Below are 13,000 nucleotides of genomic sequence, written 5' to 3'. Positions count from 1 at the left end.
GATGTGCCCTGTTCCCTCAGTAAGAAAACAGGAAACTAGACAAGTATTGAGAAATTATCATTAAATGTTTGCTTCTAGTTGACTAGCTTAATAGAGAGGAATGTATAGATTATTTTTAATGCTTTTGTTCTTCAGTTAAATGAGGGATTCTGAGGGATTTGTCAAGTTATTAGGTAAGTCATCATCACCTAAGTAGATAAAGCGATCTCTATCTCTGTGTCAATAAATGATTACAGGGCTTTATGAACCAGTATTATGATGAATTCAATTCAGTGTTCTTGATGTTCTTTAATACAATATACACGTGTACAGTAGTGAACCAATCCTTACTCTTACAAAAAGAAAGTAGAGAAATTCCTGCCACTTTCAATATGTCAACAAAAGTCCAGCTTCTTACATTGGTTATAATGGATGTATCTTTTCTGTCCTTCCTTCATCTACCTTTCTGTCATGTATGAGTTAACATTTAAATGTTCGATCACAAACTGATCATTCCTATCTACTGTGAGTTCTGTCCCTTTGGTTTCCTTTTTTAACTTTTAAATTGAAGTTACCAAACAGTTACCAAAAATCTAGTTTTATTCTGGAAGTGGTAGAATCAGTATTTGTAATCCATAGGTCAATAAATTTCTTTGATTCTTTCCATTTTCATTCAAAGAAAAAGAGTTAAGTTCTTTATGAAATTTAATAAACATAATATTCTGATAGGATGTTAATAATAGCTATTTTTCAGTGAAAACACCTTATGTACTAGGTAGGCATTGTATTAAGCAGTTTATATACTTCTTGTTATGTAATGCCTCAGTATTTGAGGAACGAGGAAAGGGAGTCTGATGGATATCAATGTACCCCCCACAGATGTCACTAACCCTGTCCTAAATGTCTGGTTTGACGTAATTTCCCATTGACTTGCATTCCTTGTTATGGACTATTATGTTGAAATGGTGTGATTATCTCAGAGACAAGTAAGGTGTTCAGAGATTTTCAGTAGTTGTAAAAAGCTCATAATGAAGGTGCTGGCAATGAACAAAATGGAATTCCATCCATTTAGCTGCCAGACAATATGCTTGATGTTCAGTCCGTGGAGGAAATTGTACGAACACGATAAAAATCCTACAAATGCTCTTATTTAATGGCAGAAAGAATTGATGCTTCAAAAAGTACAGAATCTGCAGGGTGGAAACTTTACATTCCGTGGCATGGTGTGAGTCAGTGGAGGTGGGTTCAGGGCTGCTTATTGCACAAGAAGGTTCTGATGAAGAGACCAGTCCTAAAGACCAGACGGACAAAGGGCTGGAAGAGGGTGGGAGGAAGAGTGGAAGAACGAACTCTCTCCCCATGCATAGTGATGTCATCATGAGAATGAGCAGGACAGACAGAGAAACAGAAACGATGAGGAATGTGCCAAAGGAGATTGACCTAACTTTAGAGAAGCTGTTCCAAACCAGGGGACACTATTTTCAATGGGTAAGGTTAGCATCTCCCTCCAAAATCAGAATGAGGAAGAAATGACATGTGTGTGTTTTCAACAATAATGACACTTCCTTCCCCAATAGGAACCTGGAGTTGCAGCCTCTGTTTGGTGTTACTAGAGTGCCCTGCTCATATAGTCTAAGGGAGGGACACCATGGGGGCCAAAATCCATCCCATGCCCCCCCCCATACCCTGAGCAGTACTGTGCCAACCGGGAGAAAAAGTGACTTTTTCTAATTATTCTGCAAAGGCTGTGATTTTTTTTATTTACTGAAAAAAAGGAAACTTCTGTGCTAAGAGACTGTTCAGAAGGTAGAAACTACATAGAGTTATGTAGACAAGATACAGCGTTTTAAAAAACTTAATCTGTGAGGCTTTCTGACTCGAAAAAAATGAAATAATTTACAAAAAAGTATTGTCAAAAAACGAATAAAAATACTATTGGTTGAATTTAGGAGCCATATTTTACAATTTAAAGCCTTGAGGAAATCTGACCATCATGAGCAATACAGTAAAACAGCAACAACAACAAAAGTTAGTGTTCGCATAGACTCCATGGGTCCCGGACTGTGGAGTCAGAGGAGATCTGCTGGAGCATCTCCAGTTGTCTTCTGTGGAGGAGAGGCTCCCTCCCCAGTAACTGCTTTGAGATTAAGAGATGGGAAATCCAAGAACTAAGCATACAGCCTAGAGGAGGACTAAGTATTATCATCAGTATTTCTTTTAAATTTCACTTCTGTCTCTACTCTTTACCATGAAATAATTGGGACAATTAATTTGGAAAAGTCTTCCTTGACACACATTTGCAATATTTCTATCTATACTAGTTATACCTGCGTCTACATATCTGTCAGTGTCTGTCTCCATATCCGTCTCTATCTACATATCTGTGTCTATATCTCTGCCTCGCTCTCTCTCTTTCCAGTTAGTAACCTAAATGTTACAACCAGAAATATCTATATCTATATTCACAGTAGAAAAAAGGATAATTACCCAATGCTGTACCTACCAAAAAAAGTGATTTATTGGTACCAAAAAAAAAAAAAAAAAAGAATCAGGCTTTGGGTATCTGATGTATCAGATGTACTTGGTCTCTTAAAACACATGCTTAGAAGCAATATGATGAGAACAAGAAATAGGCAGCACTGAGACATCCTGTCCCCCCTACTGAAATTCTTTTTATACTGTCCAGACAATGCAGTTGATGAAGCCACATGCAAATGTACCAAGTATTAGAGGAGGCTGACAGTCAGCCCCAGGAACCTTTCTTCGGTTCTGGACTCTCATCATTTCCATGGGACAACCTCTTCCCCAGTCCCAGTCTCAGCCTCAGCCTCCACCCTGTGCTCCCTGGCAGGTACCTCAGTCCTAGAATCAAGGGGAAAAGAGCAGACAGACACCAGCTGTGCCTTCAGGATGCCAGCCTTCCTGCTGCAACTTCTCATTGACCTAATTCCCTCCTGTGGAGAGCTTCTGCCTGAGAGTCAGGACATATCAGTCCTTTCCTGAGATTTCCAGGGAATATCAGTGGTTCAGGCTGCATGAGAAGGGGCTTGAAATGGAGAGAGGGCACATGACTGAGATTATAGACATGACTATGAGGGCCAGGTGTGGTGCCAAATGAAGGAAGATGAAGACAAGTGCTCCTGGGATACAAGTGCTCCCAAGTAGGACCTTTTTCTCTGTGTCTGTGACCTTCCCAGGGTCTGCGCAAGCCTTGTCTCTAGTGCAGCCTCCATACACACTTGCTGAATTTATTTGTAAATCAGTGAACCCAGGATGCATTACTGAGGAAGCACATTGAGAGTATTTCCTGTAATGAATCCTAAGCACACATTCTGGAACATTGAGAGAAATATATAGACCCCTCTGAAAATGCATACATACTTATGTACATATATGTGTATATTCTTATTACATAGTGGTATATAATATATTATATATTAAAAGTATATATGGAAGAAATAAAAAAACATTTTTTAAAGATTTTATTGATTTATTTATTTGACAGACAGGAGATCACAAGTAGGTAGAGAGGCAGGCAGAGAGAGAGGAGGAAGCAGGCTCCCTGCTGAGCAGAGAGCCGGATGCAGAGCTCGATCCCAGGACCCTGGGATCATGACCTGAGCTGAAGGCAGAGGCTTTAAACCACTGAGTCACTGAGGTGTCCAGAAATAAAATATCTTATTTAAGATTGTGGGTTCTAGATATAGATCCTGTGGTACAGATTATTGCTCTGACACTTACTCATGTCAGACCTTTGATAAAATAACTGGTGTGTCCAAGCCTCCATTTTCTCATATGAAATATGGAACTAATGATAAAATCACCCACTTAGTAAGCTTTGTGAAGATTAAATGAGATAACGGAGCCAATGTGTTCACATACCATGTAGAAAATGCCTTCAATATTGAAAGTATTAAAGTTATGAAAAATAAAAATAAAAGTTCTATTTTTGAAAGTGTTTAAAATAATAAATAAAAGATAAATTATGCCTTTGTTTACTTCCATGTTTGAAATAATTCAAAACGAGAAAACACATTTCTCCATGAATGTGTCTGAAATGACCATTGATCTTCCTTCTCGGCGCCCAGCATCTGAAACCCTCGTCTATGTCCAGGAAACACCACACCTTATGAATCTGAGTGAAAGAATGAATTTGTTCCCACTATAGCAAGGAAAAATGTCAGATACTGTTTCTCAGCCTTCCTTAAGCTACAGTCAGGTAGAAAGTGTGGGTTTCCGCAATTAGACACATTCACACGACTGCTGCCTCTTCATACAACACATGCACAGAGACACTCATATGCACAAACACGCAGGACAGAAAGCGATGCAAGTGCATATGCACACTCATCCATGCACACACACAGATGCACACAGACATAAACACAAACACAGACACAGGGTCTGTAAGGAAATGCCTAGCAGCCATGGGGGACCAGGGAACCTCTCTCCAGAGTGACCATGGGTGCCTTCTTTCTGTCTCCGCATCCTTTTCATTCCCGGGATGAACCTTCCTGCATAGGAAGAGTCAGTCCTCTTAGTTGTAGGCCATTCACCTTCTGGTCTACCGTCCTCCACCTCCACAACATTCAACCACCCAGTATGGATCACTTCAGAAATGGTATTTATTGGAAAGGAAGGAAAATAGAACAACTGCCTCAGGAGGAAACCTCAGCCATCCTGGCCTCTTCCTCTCTTTTCTCTTCAGGCAGGACTCAAGCCAGAGTTCACATCAACTCCACATGGTATGTGACAGAACCACACACAAGTTTTAGGCAGAACTGTTTCAAGTTTTAAGTCATGCATACATTTAGAGAAAACCACATGGAAATCATAAAAGGCAAGCTAAAAAGCTTTGCTGAAGAAAAGATAGAGGAAAACAGGAATATGGAAAAATAAATGCATAAACAAAATACTAATAATTTGTGACTGATTTTCAAGGATAGTACTTCAAAGAGGTCACCACAGATTTTTTACATGAAAATTTGGTGTAAATAATACTTGTTGACAGTATGAAGATATTGAATTTGTGAAATGATAGTAGTAGAAAATATATGTAATTGTTATCAAAAGTTTACTCTATTTCAGAACCTGGACTAGCAGTTATTACACTGAAAGACTCTCAGTTATTTAATATACACTAACTTCTGTGATAGGATTTCTATCACATCTATTTTCAAATGATGATTTTTGAGGCAGAAAGAGATTAAGAAATTTGCACAGATTCAGGCAGCTCCTAAGTGATATGAAAAAAATGCTTTACGACGTGGTGAGTTGCTCAGAATATGACGTGAACTGAAAGAAGAAGAATGCAAAACCCTGTGTATATTGCACCTGTGACTCATCAAGGAATCTGTAGCCCACATAGTAATATTTATGTCCATGTATCTGCGAAGAAGAAATTGAGAAATCCAGAGTCCATAATGGAGAGAGTTTCCCCTCCTGGTGAGATGCTCAAGGGAATTTTTATCTTCATCTTTGTCTTTTTCTTCATTTCTTCACGGATGATATTTATCTTCATGTCCTACTTAGCAGCTTTGTGAATTTCCTTGATTCAGTTGTCACTCCTCTCACCCTCGCTGTCCTGTTTTAGGGAGTGAAAACTACAAGCATCCATATCATGTAATTGCTATGAGGATGGAAAAGGTGAAGGACATCTAGAATAAAACATCAAGAATAAAAAAATGCTCGCTAAGTATTAGCTCGTTTTTTAGAGGGTTGCAGAGAAGCAGAGGGAGAGATTCTTAAGCATGTTCCACACTCAGCACATGCCCAACCTGCAGCTCAATCTTAAGACTCTGAGATCTGAGCCAAAATCAAGAGTCAGACACTTATGAACTCAGCCAGCCAGGTGCCCTAAATATTTCCACTTCTGAAAGTTAGTATTTATTAAACATGCAATATTTTAAAATACTACATTGAAAAAGTATGTTCATAAAATAGCTCCTGGCAAGTAGAAACAATTCTCATTTCCACAGAAATCAAGATTCTTTCATTCCCTTCACATTTATGCCAACAGTCCTCAAGATATCACCAGTCTTATTTTGAGATGGGCACAGCAGCAAGAAGCCTACAAAACACCTACAAGTGTACAGCCAGCACTAAAGGGCCAACAATCTACCTCATCAACCACTTTTTTCATCCTCCCCATTTCAGGCCATGCCCTGTGGGTTATTATGGCATATTTGAACATAATATAGCAAAATATGAAACAAAACCTATAACCTACTCTTTTCTTTTTTTATTTTTAGTAATAAAAATAGAATACCTCCTGACATTTATGGGATGCTTCCATGCCTATTCATTTCCTAACTGTCTATGACTGCTTTTGTGTAACAATGGCAGATGTGAGGACTCAAAACAGAGACCTTAGGCCAAAAAACTAAATAAAATACTTGTTATCTGACCCCGCAGAGAACATTTGACAACACTTTCTGTGCAAGAAAGAGTGACGAAATGAGTTTGTAACTATAACTAAAATTCAAGATGAAATAAGAGAAAATATTGACAAAGTTTACTCCATGAAAATGAAAACAAGTGTTCATGGCAAAAGGCACCATAAGTTAAAGGACAAACGACAAACCATGAGGAAATATTTACAACCTGTATAGCACATAATGGTCAACTATCCTCAAATTAAAAATACATTTTAAAGATGGAGGTAAGACATTTAAAATATCCTACAAGAAAATGGCAAAAGATATGAAAAAGTTTTATGAAAAGAAATATACAAATAGCTCTTCAATTTTTGCAAAGTTGATAAAAGAATAAAAGTTTGTAATTTCTCTGTTGACAAAGCTGTGAAAAAAAGCAGGCAATCATACATTTCTGGTAAGATGCAAAACTACAGTCATTTCATTGGGGAATTTGTAAATATCGAACAAAAGTTCATAGGCATTTGCTTTTCAAAAGAATTTTCATAAGGCTGGTGAAACTTTGGGAAAATGAAAGGAATGACATATTTTGGTGTTTTTCTTGCTGTCATTATAGGCACACATGGATTCACAAATTGAAAAACAACTTTCTATTCCTGTTTTTTTCCAAATTGACTGCAATATAAACTTTAGCTATCTAATTAATGATGTAATTCAGAAGGTCGTGAAAACTTGTTTTGGGAGATTGTGGTGCAGAGAAAAATGTGGAGTTTTAATTCAGGATCTATCACTTTCTATATAATCATTCTTCAGCAAATAAATTTAGAGTTATTGATTATCACTTTCTTAAAGTTATAAAGTTATAAAAATATATGCCCATTTGGAAAAATTGGAAAAGAGAAAAAAATAAAGTGTTAAAGATTTATAATGACATATATTCTGTTAACATTTGCTGTATTCCATCCATTCTGTCAATGTAGCCACCATCTCAAGTAGATGTTGTGAAAATAAATGAAAATAAATATGAAAATATCTACTGCATAAGTTGGGACATGATCCATCATTAAAAAAGTCAGTCCTACAAATTCCAATTATCACCCAGTGAAGTTCTTCTTAAATCGGGAGTATAGAGAAAGGTATTCAATTTGATCTAGTCTGCAGGACACTTTAGAACAATTTGGTCAGGATTTGCTGAATACTTTCAATTTCTAAGACTCATTGTTACATGTTTCTAAAAATAAGCAGAATGTAGTAAGCAATACCTCATATATTGTTAGCCTCAACCTAAGCCAATCTCTCCTTTTCCAGTGGAAACATCTGGATGTAAATAAGGGAAAGGTTTTATAATTGAATATATAAAATTATACTAATGTACATAAAAATCAAATATTTACTTTTTTAAATAAAATGTTGTATTTTTTATTTATTTGAGAGCCAGAGCATGCACGCATGAGAGACAGAGAGAAAGAGAAAGCACACAGGAACTGGGGAGAGAGCAGACAGAGAAGGAGAAGCAGACTCCCACTGATCAGGGATCCCACGGAAATGTGTTCTATCCCAGGACTCTGGGGTCATGACCTTGGTCATGAAACATCTTAATATGATGTTAATATGATCTTAATATGAAACATTTAATTTTTTTTTACCTGTACTACCTCTAAACTAGATTTAATTGAGTTTATTTTAGGATAATATCATGTCCAAGTGCATTGTTTAATCAAAGTAGTGTATTAGAATGAGAAGTTGCCCAAACTGAAACATAAGGCAACCTCTGTTTATGAGGCATAATTTGGGGGATGAAAGCTTTCTCCTATGCTCTGGCATTTCAGTGTGTTTGAATTCTGAATGTCTTGTATTTATATCACAGAGTGGGATTTGCAAACATCTTCTCACATTTTTCTTTTTTTTTAATTATTATGTTAGTCACCATACAGTACATGATTAGTTTTTGCTTTAATGTCTCCCATTTTCCATGTCAACTTCAAGGTAGACCTCACTAAACTATCAAGCTCCGGGCAGAAACAGAAACGAGCTCTAATACACAAACTATTTCTCATTTATTAATACTGCCTATTTACAAAATCTGTTTGAGAAGGCCTAAAATAAAATATGCAAGTACAGTTCAGCAATGAAATAAAAATAGAAGATCAAAAGCATTAAGATAAGTAGAAGAAAAAGGCCTGTGATTATCTAGTACAAAATGTAGGGTACAATTTTATGTTCAAAGGTAGGAGAAACGTGTATTAGAATGCATACTTTTTATTAACTGAAAAAAATGAAGCACACCAAATTTTCACATATGTTGTTTTCCCCACCACGAAATGAGAAAAAGACTTCAGTGCATGAGTCCTTTAGAAGGAATGTGAAGTCAAAGAGTGAGCATTTCCTTCCACATACATTTTACAAAATGGAAGAAATGATCTTTAACAAATGCATTTCATGCTCCCACTGCATAATTACTGTGGGCATCATGACATTTATATCATTCACAGATGGTGACCTTCACCAGACCTGGTCAGGCAGGTGGCAGTCTAGCGATCTAACATGACATAGGTCCAATTGTTATCCCCAAATACTGCATTCCCATTAGTAAGGGACTGCTTTGTCCCATGAGAATAAAATGTCATGTTGGAGTAACAATAATCACAAACAAATTGCTAATAATTATGGTAATGTTAATTATAATTATAGTGTCTAATTTTCATAGCATGTTTAAGATTTTATTTATTTATTTATTAGTCAGAGAGAGAGAGTGAGCACAGGCAGACAGAGTAGCAGGCAGAGTCAGAGGGCAAAGCAGGCTCCCCACCGAGCAAGGAGCCCCATATGGGACTCGATCCCAGGATGCTGGGATCATGACCTGAGCATAAGGCAGCCGCTTAACCAACTGAGCCACCCAGGAGTTCCATAGCCTGTTTAGATGTGGAACTCTTAGGAGAGATTTTTCTATCAATCCTTCTGGTAAAGGTCGGCATAGACTACATTGTGCACACACTGTAACAACATCCGACCTTGAGTCCAAGTGGACTTGCATGAAGTGCTCATGCAGAACATGTGTAATTGTCTTGAAAGAATTTAATTCAAGAACAAAGTTGATCGGGTAACTTGTGTGAGTTGACACATTGTCTCTTCTGAGGGAGAAATTGTGTTGTCGGAGAGTTTGGACTTTGGACTCTGACCGACCTGAGCTCCAGCTCCAGCACTTGTTGCTTTTGTGAACTTGGGTGATTATTTTCTGGTCTCAGCTTCCTAATCCAAAAGATGGGATAACAGGATGTATGAGCAAGGGGCGTATACAATTTAAATGAGAGAAAGTAAATAAGGTAGTTGGCACATAGCAGTTAACAGGTGCTGCATACATGTTGCCTCATTTCAAATCTAGAGGGAGAATCGCATCCAGTATGGAGAGTGGTGTGTAACCAATCATACAGACAGAGCAGAAATTCTCCAGAGCATTTGGCTCCACTTCTAACCACTCTAGTGGAAAATTACCTTACTGTCCACTGATATACAAAATACCTGAACTTAGAGGTATTTGCTTAATGGACTTTTCCCTCACTTGGCATAAAAATGAAATTCAAATTTTTTTTTTTTAATTTTTAAGTTGTTGTAGCTACATAAATTTTATTCCTTTATCTTAAGATATCATGTCTAACACAAACATGGGCTTCATACTGGTATTCAGTAGAAAAACAATTAAAATTTTAAATTTTATTAAGAAAATACTTAAGAATATATTTAGAAATACAGTTAGTAATTTTTTTTACTACTTTTAAATATACTTATAAATGTCATCAATTTGAAAGTCATATTTACATAAGAAATAGCTTTAAGTATATTTTAATAAAATGAGAAGAATAAAATAGAGGAATTTTGAATTAGTATCAAAATGCAGATTCACAGTACCATACTTAATTGAAAGCATCATTGCATTTGGTTAATTTATATATAATTCACACAGCTTTATATTCATCAAATATATAAACTCAGGTAGTTTATCTGAAAATTTTTCTGATTTTGAATAATATAAATGTATTAGAAGAAATTATTTACTTTGTAAACCAGTCTCTATTTTGTAAATCAATGAAATGATTGTGGCCATAAAAAACACTCTTAATAAGTTTAATAAAGAATAGTGAAGGGCACCTGGGTGGCTCTTCTATAAAGCAACTGGTCACGATTGTGGAATTGAGCCCTGACCACTGTGTTGGACTCCAGGCTGAGTGTGGAGCCTGCTCAGGATTCCCACTCCCCTTCTTGTTCTGCCTCTCCCTGACCATTCTCTCTCTCTATGATTAAAAAAATGAAAGTTGAAAAGAATATATAGTATAAATTCCATAAAATATAGGCACAAGTCATAAAAAATGAAGAATATTACTTAATTCTCAGTTAACTATCATATTGAAAAAGTTATGGAAGTTCAAGATACCTTTTATCCTGAAAAGAATGAAACCCCAGGACTCTAGATAAAGAAAAGTGACAGGAGATAGGCCTAATGTCTTATCATCCAGATTTTCCCAAGCTCATGATTGGATTATCAAGTTCTTTACTTTGATGAATCAGAAGTATTCCTAATAGAAACCAAACTTCGTAAGATGAAAATCAGATTCTTTAATGTATTGAGTAGGGGCAAAAATTACGGGAATACCATGTACTTTGAAAAATAAATCTTGCCTTATATAATGTGCTTTTTATTTATTTATTTATTTTTTTTTTTTTTTAAGAGGGATAATGTGCTTTTTAAATTAAAAACCAAAATATATGGTTGAAGAAAAATACAGTGTCTTCTATTATATTCAGCAAAATACTATTTGTACTATAAGGAAGATGTACAAAATTAAAACAAGTGCATTATGATCTAATACCTATTTAAGCATGAATTAAAAAACTCATCATTGTTTACTCATGCAGTATAAAAACCGAGAGCTATGGTGCACAGGCAAAAATTCTGAGGAATTTTTTTTCCTTTCTTCTCAAAGGAGAAATCTTAGTCTTTTCTTAGGAAATGGCCGTGAAATTATAATTATAAACTCCAAACTACTGGAAAGAGAAAATTAATAAAGCATTTCCGTTTCAGTTTGAACTCAAATTGAGAAGAGTATTACTATTTAAAATTTGAATCATTAATTAATAATGAATGTATAACCAAAGAATATCCCAGTGTCCAAGTGAAATGCCCTTGAGAACCATGATGTTTCATTATATAATTTCACATTCTATTTATAAGAAACTCTGAACAGAACTGTTAACATTACATCATTATATGTGACTTTATTCAGCAGGTGAAATGAAAGAAAATTGAGGGGTACTACAACAAGTTCAGCGGTCTTAGAGGGCAGATTCAGATTAGGAGGGAAATGCTAATAGTCAAAATGTGGTGTCTTCTCAGTAAAGCTTCAACCCCAAATGAAATTCCAATATAAAATTAGCTTTTAGGAAACATTTCCTGAAGCAAAACAAAATTCTGACCATTACATTAATTGATTAGGTTACACTAAGAACATTTCTGAAAATAATCAATTTTATTTTTTAAATAGACGTTTTGGGTATATGGCCATTTTGTTTCTAAATTTCAGGCATTGTAAATTATTTGGAGGTGCAGCATTAAACATTTTCCTACTCAAAATCCCACAGTGGTTCAGATATGAGAACAAGATGTTCTATAAAATCAGAAATCAAGGAGAAGAATTCTAGTATTCAGGAATGGGCTTGGAACCCATATTTGTAACTAAAAGAGTAACTTGATAGATTTCCATTCAAACAAGTGACTGTATTGTTTAAAAACATCCCATGTTTTGATCTAGGCTCTTTCACTTAATGTCTGTGACTTTGTCACGTTTCATAACCTCTAGAACCTCTTTTCCCATGGAAACTAAGAAAATAAGCACCTCATAACCCCCTGCACATGAAAAGCTACAGCAAGCATTAATTCTATAGCAACTTTCCTCCCATTTACTATGTGCTGGTTGTATCCAAACCACACAAGGTTTGTGTTTCTCTAGTTGTGTTCTAATTGTTTTTTTTTTTTCATTTTATTTATTTTTTCAGTGTAACAGTATTCATTCTTTTTGCACAACAGCCAGTGCTCCATGCAAAACGTGCCCTCCCCATTACCCACCACCTGTTCCCCCAACCTCCCACCCCTGACCCTTCAAAACCCTCAGGTTGTTTTTCAGAGTACATAGTCTCTTATGGTTCGCCTCCCCTCCCCAATGTCCATAGCCCGCTCCCCCTCTCCCAATCCCACCTCCCCCCAGCAACCCCCAGTTTGTTTTGTGAGATTAAGAGTCATTTATGGTTTGTCTCCCTCCCAATCCCATCTTGTTTCATTTACTCTTCTCCTATCCCCCTACCCCCCCATGTTGCTTCTCCATGTCCTCATATCAGGGAGATCATATGATAGTTGTCTTTCTCCGATTGACTTATTTCACTAAGCATGATACGCCCTAGTTCCATCCACGTCATCGCAAATGGCATGATTTCATTTCTTTTGATGGCTGCATAGTATTCCACTGTGTATATATACCACCTCTTCTTTATCCATTCATCTGTTGATGGACATCTAGGTTCTTTCCATAGTCTGGCTATTGTAGACATTGCTGCTATAAACATTCAGGTACACGTGCCCCTTCGGATCACTATGTTTG

The 13,000-nt window shown here is 36.4% G+C and overlaps 1 gene segment (V, D, J or C); it reads left to right on the top strand.

Moving 5' to 3' along the window:
• Window positions 1-1,392: 1,392 nt before the first annotated feature.
• Window positions 1,393-13,000, top strand: part of LOC123951552 — a 38,105-nt gene continuing 26,497 nt past the window's right edge. Inside the window, 2 exon segments of the C gene segment in view lie at window positions 1,393-1,467; window positions 4,688-4,724. Of these exon segments, the coding sequence occupies window positions 1,393-1,467; window positions 4,688-4,724 (112 nt within the window).

The sequence above is a fragment of the Meles meles genome, chromosome 10, assembly GCF_922984935.1.
Source record: "Meles meles chromosome 10, mMelMel3.1 paternal haplotype, whole genome shotgun sequence".
Taxonomy (NCBI): Eukaryota; Metazoa; Chordata; class Mammalia; order Carnivora; family Mustelidae; genus Meles; species Meles meles.
The sequence above is the reverse complement of the archived record's forward strand: the minus strand, read 5'-3'. Positions and strand labels throughout refer to the sequence as shown.